This window comes from Myotis davidii, unplaced genomic scaffold (genome assembly GCF_000327345.1).
Source record: "Myotis davidii unplaced genomic scaffold, ASM32734v1 scaffold1703, whole genome shotgun sequence".
In the NCBI taxonomy this organism is placed as follows: Eukaryota; Metazoa; Chordata; class Mammalia; order Chiroptera; family Vespertilionidae; genus Myotis; species Myotis davidii.
Window position 1 is genome coordinate 398,059 of NW_006293780.1, and position 17,568 is coordinate 415,626.

The 17,568-nt window shown below is 40.8% G+C and overlaps 1 protein-coding gene across 4 annotated transcripts in view; it reads right to left on the bottom strand.

Annotated features, from left to right (window-relative positions):
- Positions 1-17,568, bottom strand: part of BTBD7 (BTB (POZ) domain containing 7) — a 78,435-nt gene that overhangs the window by 9,407 nt on the left and 51,460 nt on the right. Inside the window, exons 6-9 of one of the 4 annotated variants that reach the window (XM_006767615.2) lie at positions 11,270-11,430; positions 8,801-8,944; positions 6,397-6,586; positions 1,347-1,525 (exon numbers count right to left, since the gene is read on the bottom strand). In XM_006767615.2, coding sequence (XP_006767678.1) covers positions 1,347-1,525; positions 6,397-6,586; positions 8,801-8,944; positions 11,270-11,430 — 674 coding nt within the window. Of the gene's footprint in view, positions 1-1,346; positions 1,526-6,396; positions 6,587-8,800; positions 8,945-10,274; positions 10,421-11,269; positions 11,431-11,736; positions 11,776-17,568 lie in introns of those variants that run through there. The other 3 variants (XM_015566449.1, XR_001514534.1, XM_015566450.1) reach the window with 3 other exon arrangements.

Below are 17,568 nucleotides of genomic sequence, written 5' to 3' on the forward strand. Positions count from 1 at the left end.
GCATCTAGTGAGCCCAGGGTAGGGATGCTGCCGAACACCCCACAATGCACAGGACAGCCCCACAACAAAGAATTATCCAGCCCTAACTGTCAAGAGGACCAAGGTTGAGAAACCCTGGGTGAAACTGAAAACTGTATATACCTATTACTATAAAATAAAATTCAAAACAAAAAACTTAGCTTATAAATATGTATTCTTTCTTTTTTTAAACCCTCACCTGAGGATATTTTTTCCATTGATTTTTTTAGAGACAAGGGAAGGAGGAAAGGGGGGAGGGGGAGGGAGAGAAAGAGAGAGAGAGAGAGAGAGAAACACTGACATGAGAGAGACACATTGAGTGGTTGGCTGCCTCCTACAGGTGCCTGGACAGGAACTGGGGATGAACCTGCAACCGAGGTAACGTGCCCTTGGCTGGGAATTGAACATGCAACCTTTGGGTCTGAGGGCTGCTGCTCTAACCGCTGAGTCAAACCAGCCAGGGAGGCATTTCTACTTTGAAGAGAACAATGCATACTGGGTATTGGATCGGGAGAGAATTACCACATGTAAAAGGTTTACAAAAAGATCAGATTATCCTATATAATAAAAGGATAGTATGCAAATTGAAACTCTTACTGTGCCTAACTTTATCATTGCAATGTATATGTATAGGAAAAAACAAAGTATATATAGGGTTTGCTTGGTTCTATCCGTGTTTTTAGGCATCCACTAGGGGGTTTTGGAATGTATCCCCTGTGGGTAAGGATGCAGGGGGAGAGGGGAAGAGTTTTTCTTGCTAGTTAAACAACTCATTTCTTGATTCCAGTGCTTATAGGTTTGAACCATCATAAAAACATTTCTTCTAATAAGGGGGAGAAGAGAACTCTAAGTATGAGAGGGTCAAAACCTGAGTCTAGTGACCAAACTGGGGAGGGAGAGCAGTGGAGGGCCAGAATCTGCTACTTGGTCTTTCATTTCTGTTGGACATATGCACCACAAACTTTTGGCAGTCACCATTTATATGTTTACTGCGTATGAGACAAGTTGCTTTATAATAATGCACCTCTTATCTTCACAACAATCCACATGACACACAAGGAAACGGATACTCAGAGTGGTTAAGTAACTGCTCCAATTAACTGGTAGGTAAGCAGCAGAGCCATGATATGACCCAGTTCTCACTCCAGAGCCTGTGCTCCGTGCACGCTGTCACACTGCCTCTCAAGGTTAGCTAACACAATGGAGGAAGTGAAAAGCACGGATCAGGAAGAAGACTCGTCTGTGAGAGCTCCTGCCACGTCTACAATACGCCAGAATAAGGAATGACCCAGGCTCCTTATATTTGAAACAGCGTAGTGAGTTCCCACCTGCAAGAGCTCTGCAGCAGCATCAGCAAGACCAAACTCTCTCAGTACTCGGATCTGGATTTCATAGCTGACCGTGGCACCTTCCCCACAGTTCAGCGCGTAGGCTCTCTGCACCTGCTCGGTGTGTCGGAGCTCCTGCAGACGTCTGACCATGTCTTTCAAAATGAGGAGACGAGGAACTGGAAGAAGGAAAACCGTTTGAAGACAAATGCCTGAGCTACACAAAAGACCACCCATTGGCACAAGAAGAAAACAACATGTGTTTTGTATCAGAATCTTCTTATACATTTTTGATAATATTTTAATTTTCTGGCAACTTCGTACTGTATACATTTTTAATTTTTAAAAGTTTATTTATTGATTTTAGAGAGGGAGTGAGGGAGAAAAGAGGAGAGAGAGAGAAACATCGATTTGTTGTTCCACTTATTTATGCATTCAGTGATCGATACCTGTATGTGCCCTGACTGGAAAATGAACCCACAACTTTGGCGTATGGGGACAACACTCTAGCCAACTGAGTTACCAAGACAGGCCTACTTCTAATTATTTTTTATGGTTTTACAATTTCACTGTGCCCCAAAGCTCTTGATAATACCAAACAGCATCTGAGCTATATTAGTTCACAGCCTAATATAATTCTACTTGAAATTCTCTTTAAATATCAGGATATTTCCTAAGTGTTTTTTTTGTTAATCCTCACTTGAGGATCTCCGCCAACAACAGAGGGAGGGAAGAGAGGGAGAGGGAAAGACGAAGAGAGGGAGAGAGAGAAACATCGATGTGAGAGAGAGACATCAATTGGCTGCTTCATGCACGAATCCTGATGGGGGCTGGGGATCAAACCAGCAACCCAGGTGTATACTCTTGACCGGGAATCGAACCCAAGACCCTTGGTGGGGGGGAGGGGTGGTCAATGCTCCAACCACTGAACAACACAGACCAGGGCTATTTCCTGTTTTAAAAACGTATTTACTTTTATTCATATAACTCTTTTTTAAAAAAATATATATTTTATTGATTTTTTACAGAGAGGAAGGGAGAGGAATAGAGAGTTAGAAACATCGATGGGAGAGAAACATCGATCAGCTGCCTCCTGCACACCTCCCACTGGGGATGTGCCCGCAACCAAGGTACATGCCCTTGACCAGAATCGAACCTGGGACCTTTTAGTCCAAAGGCCGACACTCTATCCACTGAGCCAAACCAGTTAGGGCTTCATATAACGCTTGAGTTCTGACTATGCACTAGGGATTGGGCTCAAGTATTAGGGTGCACAGAACAAAGACGTGTTCCCCGTCCTCAAAGAACTCTGATTTTAGTGAAGTAAACCAAGTAAACCAGTAGAGTACAGGGCCACAAATGGTCATGGAGAGAACTATGCAAAGGATACTGAAAGGATTTGAAGGAAGGGACCCTCAACCTGGACTGGAGGCAGGCAGGAAAGGCTGCCTAGACAAGGTAACCCCTGAGTGTAGTCATGAAGAATGAGAGAAAACCAGGCAGGCAAAGAATATGGAGTGAAGGCTTTCGGAGCAGAAGGACCAGGCATGTGTAAAACATGCAAATGAGAGACAGTGCAGCCCGAGGAGTTGGCATGGCTAGAACTCAGGATTCCAAAGTGCAGGCAAGAAGAGCATTAAGGAGGGCTAGAAAGATGGATGGGGCAGATCATGAATGACCCTGCATGTCACAATAAGGGATCTGAATTGTATCTTGTGTAGGAGAATGACAGGATCAGATCTGTAATGAGGTAAGTGCACTCTGAGAGTAGTGTCAAGCAGGAGTTGGCAAACTAGGGTCTGTAGGCTACATCAAGCTTGTTGGCTTTTTTGTAAATGAAGTTTTACTGGCACACACCATACCCATCTGTTTAGGTATTATGGCTGCTTTTGGCCTACAACAGCAGAGTTGAACAAAGTTGAGTAGCTGTGACAGAAACTGCATAACCCACAAGCCTATAATATTTACCATCTGGCATTTCAGAGAAAAACTTTGCCGAGCCCTGGCATAAAGTCCAGAAGGGGAGTGAGTGAGGTTAGAGGCAGGAACACGGGTTAGGAACATGGACTAAGACTGCAGCAGAGGAAACGAGGTCCATAGACATTATGAGCCAAACTGACTATTATTTAAAGTTCCTGCTTTGTGCCAGGCAAACCCCTAAGCATATTACTCGTGGTACTTGCTTATGTGTTCACAATAATCCTAGAAGGAGGTAACCCCATTTTGCAGATAAGGAAATGAATTTGTAGGGAAGCAGATAGCGTATCCAAAGTGATATAAACGAAGTGGCAGAGCCAGGGTAAGAGCCAATAAGCTAGATAGCCTTTCATTAGAGCAGTGGTTCTCAACTTCCTAATGCCGCGAACCTTTAATATAGTTCCTCATGTTGTGGTGACCCCAAACCATAAAATTATTTTCGTTGCTACTTCATAATTGTAATGTTGCTACTGTTATGAATCGTAAGGTAAATATCTGATATGCAGGATGTATTTAGGTGACCCCTGTGAAATGAATGACCCTGCATGACCACGCATGTCACAATAAGGGATTTGAATTGTATCAAATCCCTGTGAAAGGGTCGTTTGAACCCCAAAGGAGTCGAGACCCTCAGGTTGAGAACCATTGCATTAGAGTATGGTAAGCAAGTTAGAATCAGGATAACACCAGAATAGGGTTAAACAACAGAAAATAGTTAAACAAAAGACAAGTCTTATTTTTCTGAGCATATTTAATTGCGAATACGTTTGGGCTTTTGAGATTCAGTTCTAAGATTAAATTATGTTGTTATGTTCAATTATTAACTCAAGTTGATAAAAGTTTCAAAATCTGCACAAATCAGCTACAGAAATATTTCTCTTAATACTGTAATCCAATGTATACTTTAAACCAGCGGTTCTCAACCTGTGGGTCGCGACTCCTTGGCGGTGGAACATCCCTTTCACAGGGGTCACCTAAGACCATCCTGCATATCAGATATTTACATTACGATTCATAACACTAGCAACATTACAGTTATGAAGTAGCAACGAAAATAATTTTATGGTTGGGCCACCACATGAGGAACTGTATTTAAAGGGCCAGAAGGTTGAGAACTACTGCTTTAAATAAACATGTAGTGGACAAAACTGAAAAGGTAACCACAGATCAGATGTGGTTCAATTACAAGTTGTCACTATGGCCCTAGCTGGTTTGGCTGAGTGGATAGAGCAGCCTGTGAACTGAAGGGGCCTGGGTTCGATTCCGGTCAAGGGATTATATTTATTATATGGTTTCCAATAGGGGGTGCAGGAGGCACCCGATCAATGATTCTCTTTCATCATTTTTTGTTCTCTCTCTCCTCTCTCTCTCTCTCTCTCTCTCTTTCTCTCTCTCTCTCTCTCTCTCCCTCCCTCTCTCTCAGAAACAACCAACACACACACACACACACACACACACGTATATATATTGTTGTCATTATGGCCAGGCTGATGTGGCTCAGTGGTTGAGTGTCAACCCAGGAACCAAGAGGTCACAGTTCGATTCCTGGTTGCTGGTCAGGACACAAGCCCAGTTTCAGGTTTGACCTCCAGTAAGAGGTGTGCAGGAAACAGCTGATTAATGATGTCTCTATCCCTCTCCCTTTCTCTAAAACAAACAAACAAACAATCAATACAACCATTAAAAAAAAAGTTGTATTATGTCTTTTATTTATCCTTAATTGAAACTGACATTTGCAAACAGAAAACAAATGGTGCCATTTCCAAAAATGCTATAGTTTGATGGTTTTTAATAAATCTTGCAATAGTAATTGGCAAGAATTATAAATTCCTTACCCCATCTGCACTGTTGATTTCCTTATATTAGAAAATGACATTAGGCCCCTTTGGTTAAAATAAACATTAACTGATGTTCAGAAGTTTTTGGACATTGACAGTTACACCTCTACCTATGGCCACTTTCCTCAGAGTTGTATGAGGTAAACCTACACTACAATAAAATTCACAGACCAGATCTTGGGAAACTGGATCTTCAGTAAACCAATGGTGATCACATTTTTGGGAGACATAAGCAGACTCAAAGATACAAGTTTATAATACTAACCCCAATGGGGCTTAAAATGTGAGAAATACCCTATGGTGATGAACTATCTAAATTCCTGTAAATCAGTGGTCTCAGGAGTAGGAGGTCTTGCCCCACAGTGTGCATTTGGCAATATCTAGAAACAGAAAAATGTTTCCTAAGGCTTACAAAGGAATGTGTGTACGTGTGTGCTACTGGCATCTAGTGAGCCCAGGGTAGGGATGCTGCCGAACACCCCACAATGCACAGGACAGCCCCACAACAAAGAATTATCCAGCCCTAACTGTCAAGAGGACCAAGGTTGAGAAACCCTGGGTGAAACTGAAAACTGTATATACCTATTACTATAAAATAAAATTCAAAACAAAAAACTTAGCTTATAAATATGTATTCTTTCTTTTTTTAAACCCTCACCTGAGGATATTTTTTCCATTGATTTTTTTAGAGACAAGGGAAGGAGGAAAGGGGGGAGGGGGAGGGAGAGAAAGAGAGAGAGAGAGAGAGAGAAACACTGACATGAGAGAGACACATTGAGTGGTTGGCTGCCTCCTACAGGTGCCTGGACAGGAACTGGGGATGAACCTGCAACCGAGGTAACGTGCCCTTGGCTGGGGATTGAACATCCCTTGGCTGGGAATAGAACATGCAACCTTTGGGTCTGAGGGCTGCTGCTCTAACCGCTGAGTCAAACCAGCCAGGGAGGCATTTCTACTTTGAAGAGAACAATGCATACTGGGTATTGGATCGGGAGAGAATTACCACATGTAAAAGGTTTACAAAAAGATCAGATTATCCTATATAATAAAAGGATAGTATGCAAATTGTCCCCTCAACTGGGAGGTTGTCTAGGAGTTCAACCAGGGGGCGGGGGCGGCCAGGGGAAGGGAGGGAGTATCTGGCCAGCAGCCACTAGGGACCCTACCAGTGCACAAATTTTGTGCACTGGGCCTCTAGTTTAAGTATAAATGCCTAAAACACGTTATGGCCTTACCTGGAATCTCATTGGCTACCACCGAAGGAGGGCTTGATTGGTTACTGCTGATCTGCTGGTGGCTGATCATGTGACAGCACTGTGGTACGGCATTACTGACCATGTAAAGTGTGTCTGGCACATTGGACATTCTAACCATTCGTAAACGCACAAGATCTGTTTGTTCCACCATCATCTCATCTAGCACTGACTGAAAGAACAATTCAGTATTAATAGAATTAGTAAACCCTTCATCTCTGTTAAATCACATATTATTACTTTCATCATATAAAAAGGGAATTACTTCATTGCTTCCAGTGTATGAAGTTTATCATTAGTGGTGAAAGGAGAAAGTACCCCTACCTCTTTAATTTTTAAATGATCTTTTGGAGTATCTTTGAAAAAAAAAAATAACCACTTCTGAAAAGTTTCCTTTCAATTGAAGTATTTAAAATTTACAGGAAGGATATAAAATTAATCAGAAGTAAATTACACATAAAGTTACTATAAAGAAAACATGTAGCCCTAACTGGTTTGGCTCAGCAGATAGAGCATCAGCCTGCGGACTCAAGGGTCCCAGGTTCGATTCCAGTCAAGGGCATGTACCTTGGTTTCGGGCACATCCCCAGTAGGGGGCGTGCAAGAGGCAGCTGATCGATGTTTCTCTCTCATCGATGTTTCTAACTCTCTATCCCTCTCCCCTTCTCTCTGTAAAAAAATCAAAAAAACATATGTAAAAAAAAAGAAAAGAAAACATGTATACATGTGCTAAACATCAGATAAAAAAAAAGCCCTGGCTCAATGGCTCAATTGGCTGGGCGTTGTCCCGTGCACCAAAAAGGTTGCTGATTCCCGGTCAGAGCACATGCCTGGGTTTCGGGTTTGATCCCCCGTAGGGGCGTGCAGGAGGCAGCTGATCAATGTTCCGCTCTCACATCAATGTTTTTTTCTCCCTTCCCCTTCCTTTCTCTCTAAAAATCAATTTTTAAAAAGTGCTCAAAAGATAAAATATTAAGAACTGATACTAATTGAATATGAATAGGTCTAGCCCTAGCTGGTTTGGCTCTGTGGATAGAGCATTAGCCTGCGGACTGAAGGGTCCCAGGTTCCATTCCGGTCAAAGGCACATGCCGGGATTGCGGACTCGATTCCCAGTAGGGGGGCGTGCAGGAGGCAGCCGATCAATGATTCTCTCTCATCATTGATGTTTTTATCTCTCTCTCCCTCTTCCTTCCTCTCTGAAATCAATGAAAATATACTTAAAAAATAAATTGAATAGGTGTATAAATAAACTCAGTTTCTAAAAATTAGTTTTAGATTAATCTATTTCACTAAACCAATCAAAATGATATAAATATAAACATTTTCTACCTTTATTGGGGCAATTATCTACTTATGTATGGGTACAGCAATCTGAGAAATGGAAGTTCCAGGAGGACTAGTGATGAGCTTACTTTTTGAGACAAAGCAGAATGGAGGGTAGATCTAGTTTATTACAGACCATTTATCCCCAGACTCAACCTTTTGTAAAGGCCTCAGTTGCTTCAGTGAATCTGAGTACTGAATTTATTTTAAAAAGACCAGGCACAACCATTCTGCTTTTTCTCTGTTTTAGAATTATTTGAAATGTCAATCAGTCGATAAGAGGTAGATTATTAACTTAAGCAACAAAATAAACTCACAAATCCTTTCATGTATCTTAAACTAGGAACTCAAATAATAAAAACAAGATAAATAATTCTATATCCAAACACACACTGTTTTGCCTCTTACTTTATTTCATAAAGCTTAATGGTGATTTCTGACTTTCAAAGATTGGCTGTTTCTCAAAAGGCCACTCCAAACTTCTTCTGGCTGAATACATCTAATAAAAATTACAGTATTTCATTTTTACATTACCATACTTTCTAGAAGAATTGTTATAATAGTCATAATGCCCACTATTTGCTTAATAGACCTGAAATGTTTTCTTAGTATGTACTCTTATTATAAACTAAACACAAATTCCAGCAGTCAGATGGAATGTGTTACAGAAATGTGTTACAAGAAATGATGGCAATTCTTTACTTTATGAAGGAAGACACAGTGTGTGCAATCTTCTTGCAGGACATTTTCCCATGCTGAAGATTACAAAATACTGACAACCACTTCAATAAAAAAAACCCAAAAACCTTTCAAGTTACCATTTTACAAGAAAACTAAAATGAGAGAAATGTAAAATGCAATTTAACATGACCTAAAATATGCTTGATAATTAAACATTTCAGAAAAGTATTCTACTGAGCAGTCAAACTAGAATTTATGTTTACTTTCTGATTATTGGACATATAGGCCATTTCCAAATATTTAAATAATGCCACAATAAATACTTTGTGCTTACAGTTTATAATACAGTGATTTAATGTCTGAAAATCTTTTTCATTACCTTTGCTTCCTCCACATAGGGAGAGAAGAGTCGAGGACGAACATATATTCCAGCATTTTTTTGCCGTAACCAGGCATTTGACTTTCCACCTTCTGATGTAGGAAGCATATCTGATGGAGGAGTACTAATCAAGCCTCTTTTCATCTTGAAAAAAATTATTTTTTATAAAGGTATTTGTGTAGTACTACAATACTAACATAAAAATAATTATACCTACAAATCAAAAAGTTCAAACTACCATTTGTATAAAAATTTAGGAATGTATGTAAAATTTAAAAATACTTCAAATGTTTAATAATATTTAAAGGACTTGGAAATAAAAGGTAGTATAATTTCCCATTTTTTCTCTAAACAGAGGAATGAGGTTTTTGAAACAAGAGCTATATTAATTAAAAAATGTAACGAGTTGAACTTTCAAAATTCTTAATGAAACCAATTATTATTTTTTTCCTTGCTCATCTAGGAACTGATTCCATCCCCAACTTAGTTCCCTCCCCGCAAGACAAATCAAGAACTAGAGAGCTAGTATCTACAGTACAAGGATAGAGGCAGTAGTACATGTGCTTAGGGGCAGTGACTCTAGGGGAAGGCAGACTTGGCTCAAACCTTAACTTCCCATTTAACAACCTTGTGACCATGACATCTCCTTTTACCTGGGCCTCACTTTAAGGGCTCCTAGATGGACCTGGAGATGGGACACCACACAACTAACTGTGGTAGCTCTGTTGTTTCCTCATCTATGCTAGGAGAATATAAAACAAGTACCCACAGCACATAAAGTGGCTGTGAGGGTAAAATGGGTTTGGTACAGTGCTTAGAACTTCCGGTTGTCAGCTATTATTAGCAAACTTTTCCTGGGTGGGGACTTACGTGATAGCCATGGAATTAAGAGTATCAATATATTTTTTCTCAGTCTACTAAACCAAAGTTCTAAAATATTTTTCTAAGTTAAATTCAGGGTTCAAATCGGTTTGAGTCTCAGATTTTAAACAAAACCAAACACTGTTTCTCCAATCTTATTCTTGTTAAACATTAATAAATGTCTAATTGCTGCATTAGTTAAAATTATTCTTAACTAATAAAATTAGCAGTAGGTGGTATTTAAAAACTCCTAACTCTAACCTATTACAACTATAATAATGTTGCTATATTTCCTTTTTTCAAATAAATTTTAACGTAACTGCATTCTAGAATACATAAAATACACATTTTATATCCTTCTTTCTAAAATTATATTCCATTATCAGCATTTTTCATGATGTGCTATTAGTAATTATAACCACTGTTCAGGACAGCAAACTATTCTGTTGCGTAGTTGTACTATAATTTACTTATTTTCCCTGTTCTTAGATATTTAGACTAATTCCAAGTATTTAATGACAATGTTATCAATGTACCAGCTATACTTCTCCTATGGGATAGTAATATTATTTCAAAAATTACTGACCTAATAGGTGAAAAAATGATAACTTACTGTTTTATTTTGCTTTCTTTGGGGTATGTGATTACTAATGAGACTGCACATTTTTCTAATCAGAGATTCCATAAATATTTGTTTTCTTCTAGTTTTCCATGTTTCAATTTAATATTTAATTCTTCAATCTAACAGGAATTAATTTTCTGTGCAAATGAAATGAGGATTTAACTTTAAACAAATGTCCTCCCTTCCCCATTCATCAGTTAGTCTAGCACCACACTGATTTGTGATAGCTCATTTACTATGTTTAATTCTTTTATTAATTAGGATCTTTTTCTAGGCTATTTGTCTTGCCTGTTATGCTAGCATCAGAGATTATAATTAGACTTTTAAAATGTACTTTACATTCTGGAAGAGTTATCCATCCTTAATTATGTTCTTTTTAGGGACCTTTAAAAAACTATTGTGTTTACAGCATTACCTTAAAGTTATAAACCAATGTATGAGGAACTAATATTTGTAATATTTCTCCTCCCATCCATTAATCTGAACAATTCTATTAGTTTAAAAACTCACTTTAAAAAAATTAACAAAATCAGCTCCATTAATTTTTAACTGAAATACCATTATAATATGATTCATTCAGTCTTTTTACACTGAACCATTCATTCTCCTTTCCTCCTGTTTTCTGATTTATTTCTGTTCTTGAAGAGTCTCCCCAAAGGTAATTTCTAACCTTTCCTTTTTTAATAAGAATATACTTGATCTACACTGACAAATGCTGAATTAAACCCTAAGAAACTATCCTCTTGCAAAAGTAACAATGATATACACATTCAACTCTCATTCACCAAACATTTATTTGTGCTGTGTGCCAGGTATGAGGGATTGGGGGATATAATATAGTACAAAACAGACATCTGTCTCTGACTTCAATGAATTCAGTTTCACAATCTGTTAGTATAATTATTTACAGTGATAAACAAAGATAAGCCTATACATTTTAGTACATTTTCTTTTCATGAAAGGGATAAATGAAGACAGACACTTACTGCATCACTTAGGACTTCACTGTTTATAGGTAAGATGTGCTCAACGCGAACAAAAGGTAAGAGAGAAGAAAGGATCTCTCGAAGCTCTTCAATGTCCAGGTCTCGTCTTTTCACACCTCTTTTGTTCACACTATGAGCAGTGCCACTCAGTAAGTTTGGTTCTGTGAGACAGAAAATGAAAAGTCTCCAACCAAATCCGAATTTTCAGAAGGCTTTCTTCTCTAGTATATTTTCAGTACCATTCTTTATATTTCAGTACACCTGTTTTAAAAAGGGTTATAACTTATGTTTTTTTTAATGTTTTTATTGATTTTTAGAGAGAGAGGAAGGGAGAGGGATAGAGAGATGGAAACATTGATGATAGAGAAACATCATTGATCTGAGAGAGGAACATCATCGATTGGCCTCCACTGGGGATTGAACCCACTACCTGGGCATGTGCCCTGTCCAGGAATCAAACCAGTGACCTCTTGGTTCCTGGGTTGACGCTTAACTGCTGAGTCACACTGGCAAGGCAAATTATATTTATATTTTATGAAGTTTAGTTAATAAAAATGTTCTGACAGAGAAAAAAAGCATGGTGTCAACAGTATAACATTCTTTTATGACTTTCCTGCACTACAAAATAGGATTTTTTTTCTGTACACTAACTCAAAGGAAAAGATGATAACCTATTAAAATCTAGTTTGACTGAGGGCTTTTTCTTAAGCTTTCTCACTTTTGTGACCAGATTTTAGTACAATAAGGACACTGTAGAGCAAGTGCTACTTCTGGTCACTGTAGGTTAATGGTATACTCATTAGGCTACCATTTGTTTAAAAGCAACTTAAAAAGATATTAATCTCCTGGCAGCAAAATAAGGTACACTCTAAAATTCTTTGCTAGTCTCTCAAATTTCCATAAAATGGGAATGTTCCTGCATATAAGTGAACCCTTTAATCTCTAACATGTATATTTCCATTGTTCAGACCAGAGAATAAAGGTATTCTTTATTGGGTATTAGTAAAAGGGGAAGATTTACCATGCTTACATACATGTAAGATTTACATGCTTACAATACTGAGGTGAGAAAAATTTACATAAATGTTGGGAATCTTTAATCATGTCTTTAATCTAGGGGGTGTATTTTTTTTTAAAAGGAGATCTTTAGCCCTGGCTGGTTTGGCTCAGTGGATTGAACGTCGGCCTGTGGACTCAAGGGTCACAGGTTCGATTCCAGTCAAGGGCATGTACCTTGGCTGCGGGCACATCCCCAGTGGGGGGTGTGCAGGAGGCAGCTGATCGATGTTTCTCTCTCATCGATGTTTCTGACTCTCTATCCCTCTCCCTTCCTCTCTGTAAGAAATCAATAAAATGTATTTTTTTTTAAAAAGATCTTTATTATTCACGAATATAAATGCCAGGTATGTTGCAAAGTCTGTAGGCTAACTGGTATTTCCTTTAAATCATGTGATAGATAGGTAGGTAAAGAGATTGTTTTTGAGAAGTTAAGCTTTTACTGCAGTTGTGTGAAATAAAATTGCCACAAGTGTGTGAAAAAGGTTTTTGTTCTTGCCTTGCTATGATCTGCCTTCATACTTATACAAGGCATTGCTTTTTTCAAAAAAAAAAACTTTTTTCTTTAGTAGTGTTTTCAAATGGAATCTTACTTTAAACTCCCAAATATGTAACAGGTAAGGTCAAAACCCTAATCTATGAGGGTGACTAAAATAAAGTGTAACTGGTTTGCTTAGCTTCCTTCTCATTCCTGTAAAAGAGCCTGACATTCTAACCCAATCAGAAAACTTTTTTTTTGTGGAGGGCTTATTTGGTCTCAAAGGCTTTAAGCTACAGACTTCTTCATTTAACTTTGGTGGCACCCTATGAACAGGCTTTCTGTTTTGTTTTAAAAAAAGAGAGAGAGGAGAGAGAGAGAGAGGATGGGAGAGAGAAACATTGATCAGTAAGTGCCTCAACTGAACCTGCAACCTTCCAGTGTATGGGACGACACTCCAACCAACCTGACCAGGGCTGAAAGCTACTACTTTAAGGGAATTTTATCAAGGATGGTCATTACCTGCCCCACATAAATATGGCATTACCAATCTTATGTCAATGAAAAAAACACAAAATAAAAAAATCTATGGCTATAATGATTATGTAACATGACATACACCCAATTCTTATTACCTGGCAAACTATAACAATAAAAGCGTAATATGCTAATTAGACCAGATGTCCTTCCGGACGACTGCTGGTGGCCAGAGGGAAGCCCAGGTCCCGGTGCCAGAGGGAAGCCGGTGCTGGCAGCCAGGGGAAGGAAGGCATACTCTTGTATGAATTTCGTGCATCGGGCCTCGAGTCCTATATAATAAAACCCTAATATGCAAATCGACCGAACAGTGGAATGACTGGTTGCTATGACATGCATTGAACACCAGGGGCTAGATGCTCAATGCAGGAGCCAGGCTCATGGCTGGAGAGCATAGCAGCAGTTGTGGGAGCCTCTCCCGCCTCTGCTGCAGGCGGGCAGTAAGGAGCAAGGGGTCCCGGACTACAAGAGGGATCGGGCCTAAGCCAGCAGGCGGACATACCCCAAGGGGTCCTAGAGGAGAGGGGTCAGAATGACCAGTCCTTATAACGCACACTGACCACCAGGGGCAGACACTCAATGCAGGAACTGTCCCCAGTGGTCGGTGTGCTCCCACAGCCAACCTCCCCCAGCCGGCCAACCTCCCACAGTCCCTTCCCCCCCGCTGGCAGGCCCCAATTACCCGATCAGGGCAACGCCCTAGGTTGGGATGGGAGTGGGTGGTGGTGGGTGCAGCCCCTTTCCAAGAGGGGGCCAAGGGCCGGCTTCCTCCTCAGGGCTGGTGGCCAACCACCTGCATCCTGTCCTCCCCCAAGCCGGCAAGTCCTGATCTGCCCGCCACCCACCCTCCGTGGTGGCAGCAGGGCAGTGAGGGAAGTGGGGTGGGAGGGGGGAGGAGGAAGCGGGGAACCATGCAGTGACGGCATTGGCATTAGGCGTCTGTTCCTTCAGCCTCCAGCCCGGCGACTGTCACCTCCTCTCCCGACCCCGCCGGGGCCTTTGGGCCCTGGGCTGGGGCAGGAAACTGGGGTGGGTGGCAGCGGACACAGCCCCTTTCCCAGGGGGGCTGAGGGCTGGCTCCCTCCTTGGGGCCTGTGGCCAATCTCCCGTGCCCTGTCCCTCCCCGCAGCCAGCAGACCCCAATCAGCCCGCTGCAGGAAGGAAGAGGGTGGTAGGCAGGGAACTGCGTGGTGGTGGCGTTGGCATCCATTCCTTCTGCACCCGGCCCGGAGACAGTTGCCTCCTCTCCCAATACTACAGGTGCCTTCGGCCCCAAATGGCCCGGCTCTGATCGCCAGCCAGGCCTAGGGACCCCCACCCATGCACGAATTTCATGCAACGTGCCTCTAGTGTTCTATAAAGCCGCTGTGAACACTGAATCACTGCTCCTAAGGGAAACACAGGGGTAGGTTCCAGGGAGCCTCTGGTTACATTTTTGCCAACTGATCAAGATATGACTTTGTCTTGTGTGTGTTTGTTTAAAGAAACCTTAGTAACATATATGTTGATTCATTAACACTGAACTCATGGCCAATAGATAACTCATACCTGAACAAAGCTTATCTAACACACATTATCTCTGTGAGGCATATCACAGCCTTCGTGTGCTTAGGAACATTAGACAGCACTAAGCGTTACACTTGGAGGCCATTTTAAACAGTGAGATTACCCCCAAACCTCGTTAAGAATGCAAAAAACATGGCACTAAATACACTGTGAAAGGACATGTTTACAATATGAGAGCAGAATCAAGAAGGCAAAGCATCATCTTGTTTCAAATTAAGGTGAGAACATATGCATCAGGAGACTCAAATTTTTTGTCACTCCGCACACGTCTGCAAATGCCCATGAAAGTGTTAAGAGTACTGATTTGGGGAATGCAAATACATTTTGGCAAGTAGGTGAATTTGCAAATACATAATCTGCAGGCAAGGGAGATAGACTGTATACTGGCATTACAAAAATGTCCCAAACTAATAGTAATGGCTGTTTTATTAAAAATTTCAAATCTTAGAATTGCTAAAGGCTTTTGCAGGCCACAGAGAAATAAATGAAATCAAATGGGAAGACTGCTTTTGTTCCCTAGTACTTGAATAGTAGTGTATTAAAGAGATACATAAGAAGGTTTGAAGACAGGTTACTTGGATACTTTTTAATACCTTTTATTAGTTATCCTATATAATAAAAGCCTAATATGCAAATTGTCCCCTCGGGTGGTCGTTCGACTGGGAGACGGGAGTTCCACCGCTCACTATGATGTGCATTGACCACCATGGGGCAGATGCTCTGATCGGTAGGTTAGCTTCCTGCTGGGGTCTGGCCAATTGGGACTGAACATGACGGGTTAGACATGCCCTGGAGCCCTCCCGCAGTCCTTCCTTGGCTGGCCAATCTCCTGCATCCCTCCCTGGCCCCGATTATGCATCAGTGGGGTCCCTTGGCCTGGTCTGCTCCCTCTTGCAAACCAGGATGTTGAAGAGCTGTTTTTGGCCTGATGGTGGAACAATCCGTCTCTATGATGCGCACTGACCACCAGGGGCAGATGCTCAATGCAGGAGCAGCCCCCTGGTGGTCAGTGTGCTCCCACTTTGGAAGCGCCACTCAGCTGAGAAGCTGGGCTCATGGCTGGCGAGCTTAGTGGCGGTGGTGGGAGACTTTCCCACCTCTGCGTCCCCTGAGGGCTCCCAGACTGAGGTTAGGCGCAGGCTGAGTTGAGGAACACCCCTCCCCCCTGCCGAGGAACACCTCCCCCCTGCCAAAGTGCATGAATTTTGTGCACTGGGCCTCTAGTATCTAAATAAAGCTGTTGAAAAATGACAGGGAAGGCAAGTTTGTATTTAATTTTTCTAATTAAAGTTTTTTGTTTTGGGTTCATTACATAGAAATACAATATTCTATGAAGAAAGGAGTACAGGGAGGTAGACTAATCCTGGATATAAATAAAAGAATCAGCTTCCAAAGTTGAAAGATCACCTCCTATTACGATGTTTCCATCTTTTCTAAAGTATTCCCAATGGAAGCCACTCAAAATTATGCTTTCTCCCTTACCTTCCACAAATTTAAAAATAAACAGCAAATATGCTTTTTTTGGGTAGTCGTATATTTTTTTTTTATTGAGGTAAAATTCACATAACATAAAAAACTCACAGTTCTAGAAGAATACTGGTTTTTTAATACATAAAAATATAAGAGTATGTGGTTAAGGGGCAACCTGACCCTGAGATGGAGAAAAACTGCTGTAGACTTTTCAAGGTAGGAGGGATTGGTGCAAGTTGAAGTGAATGAGGAGGACGCCATGGACAGAGTCCTTAAGGGAAACTTTTAATGTTATTAATAGAAAATCCAGTCCTCTAACATGGTTCAGAGCTACGGCCCGCGGGCCACAGGCAATTACAAATATTGTATTTGTTCCCGCTTTGTTTTTTTACTTCAAAATAAGATATGTGCAGTGTGCATAGGAATTTGTTCATAGTTGTTTTTTAAACTATAGTCTGGCCCTCCAACGGTCTGAGGGACAGTGAATTGGCCCCCCCGTTTAAAAAGTTTGAGGACCCCTGAGTTAGAGCATCGTTCAGAGATGCTAAGGTTGTGGGTTCAATCCCTAGTCAAGGAACATACAAGAATCAATCAATGAATGCATGGATGAGTAGAACAACAAACCACTGTTTCTCTCTTTCTTCCTCTAAAAATCAATTTTAAAAAAAGTATCCTTTTAAAGCCGCAAAATGTAAGTTTGTGGTATATTTATCTCTAAAAAAGTAGTTTGGAAGCGCCACTCAGCTGAGAAGCTGGGCTCATGGCTGGCGAGCTTAGTGGCGGTGGTGGGAGACTTTCCCACCTCTGCGTCCCCTGAGGGCTCCCAGACTGAGGTTAGGCGCAGGCTGAGTTGAGGAACACCCCTCCCCCCTGCCAAAGTGCATGAATTTTGTGCACTGGGCCTCTAGTATCTAAATAAAGCTGTTGAAAAATGACAGGGAAGGCAAGTTTGTATTTAATTTTTCTAATTAAAGTTTTTTGTTTTGGGTTCATTACATAGAAATACAATATTCTATGAAGAAAGGAGTACAGGGAGGTAGACTAATCCTGGATATAAATAAAAGAATCAGCTTCCAAAGTTGAAAGATCACCTCCTATTACGATGTTTCCATCTTTTCTAAAGTATTCCCAATGGAAGCCACTCAAAATTATGCTTTCTCCCTTACCTTCCACAAATTTAAAAATAAACCGC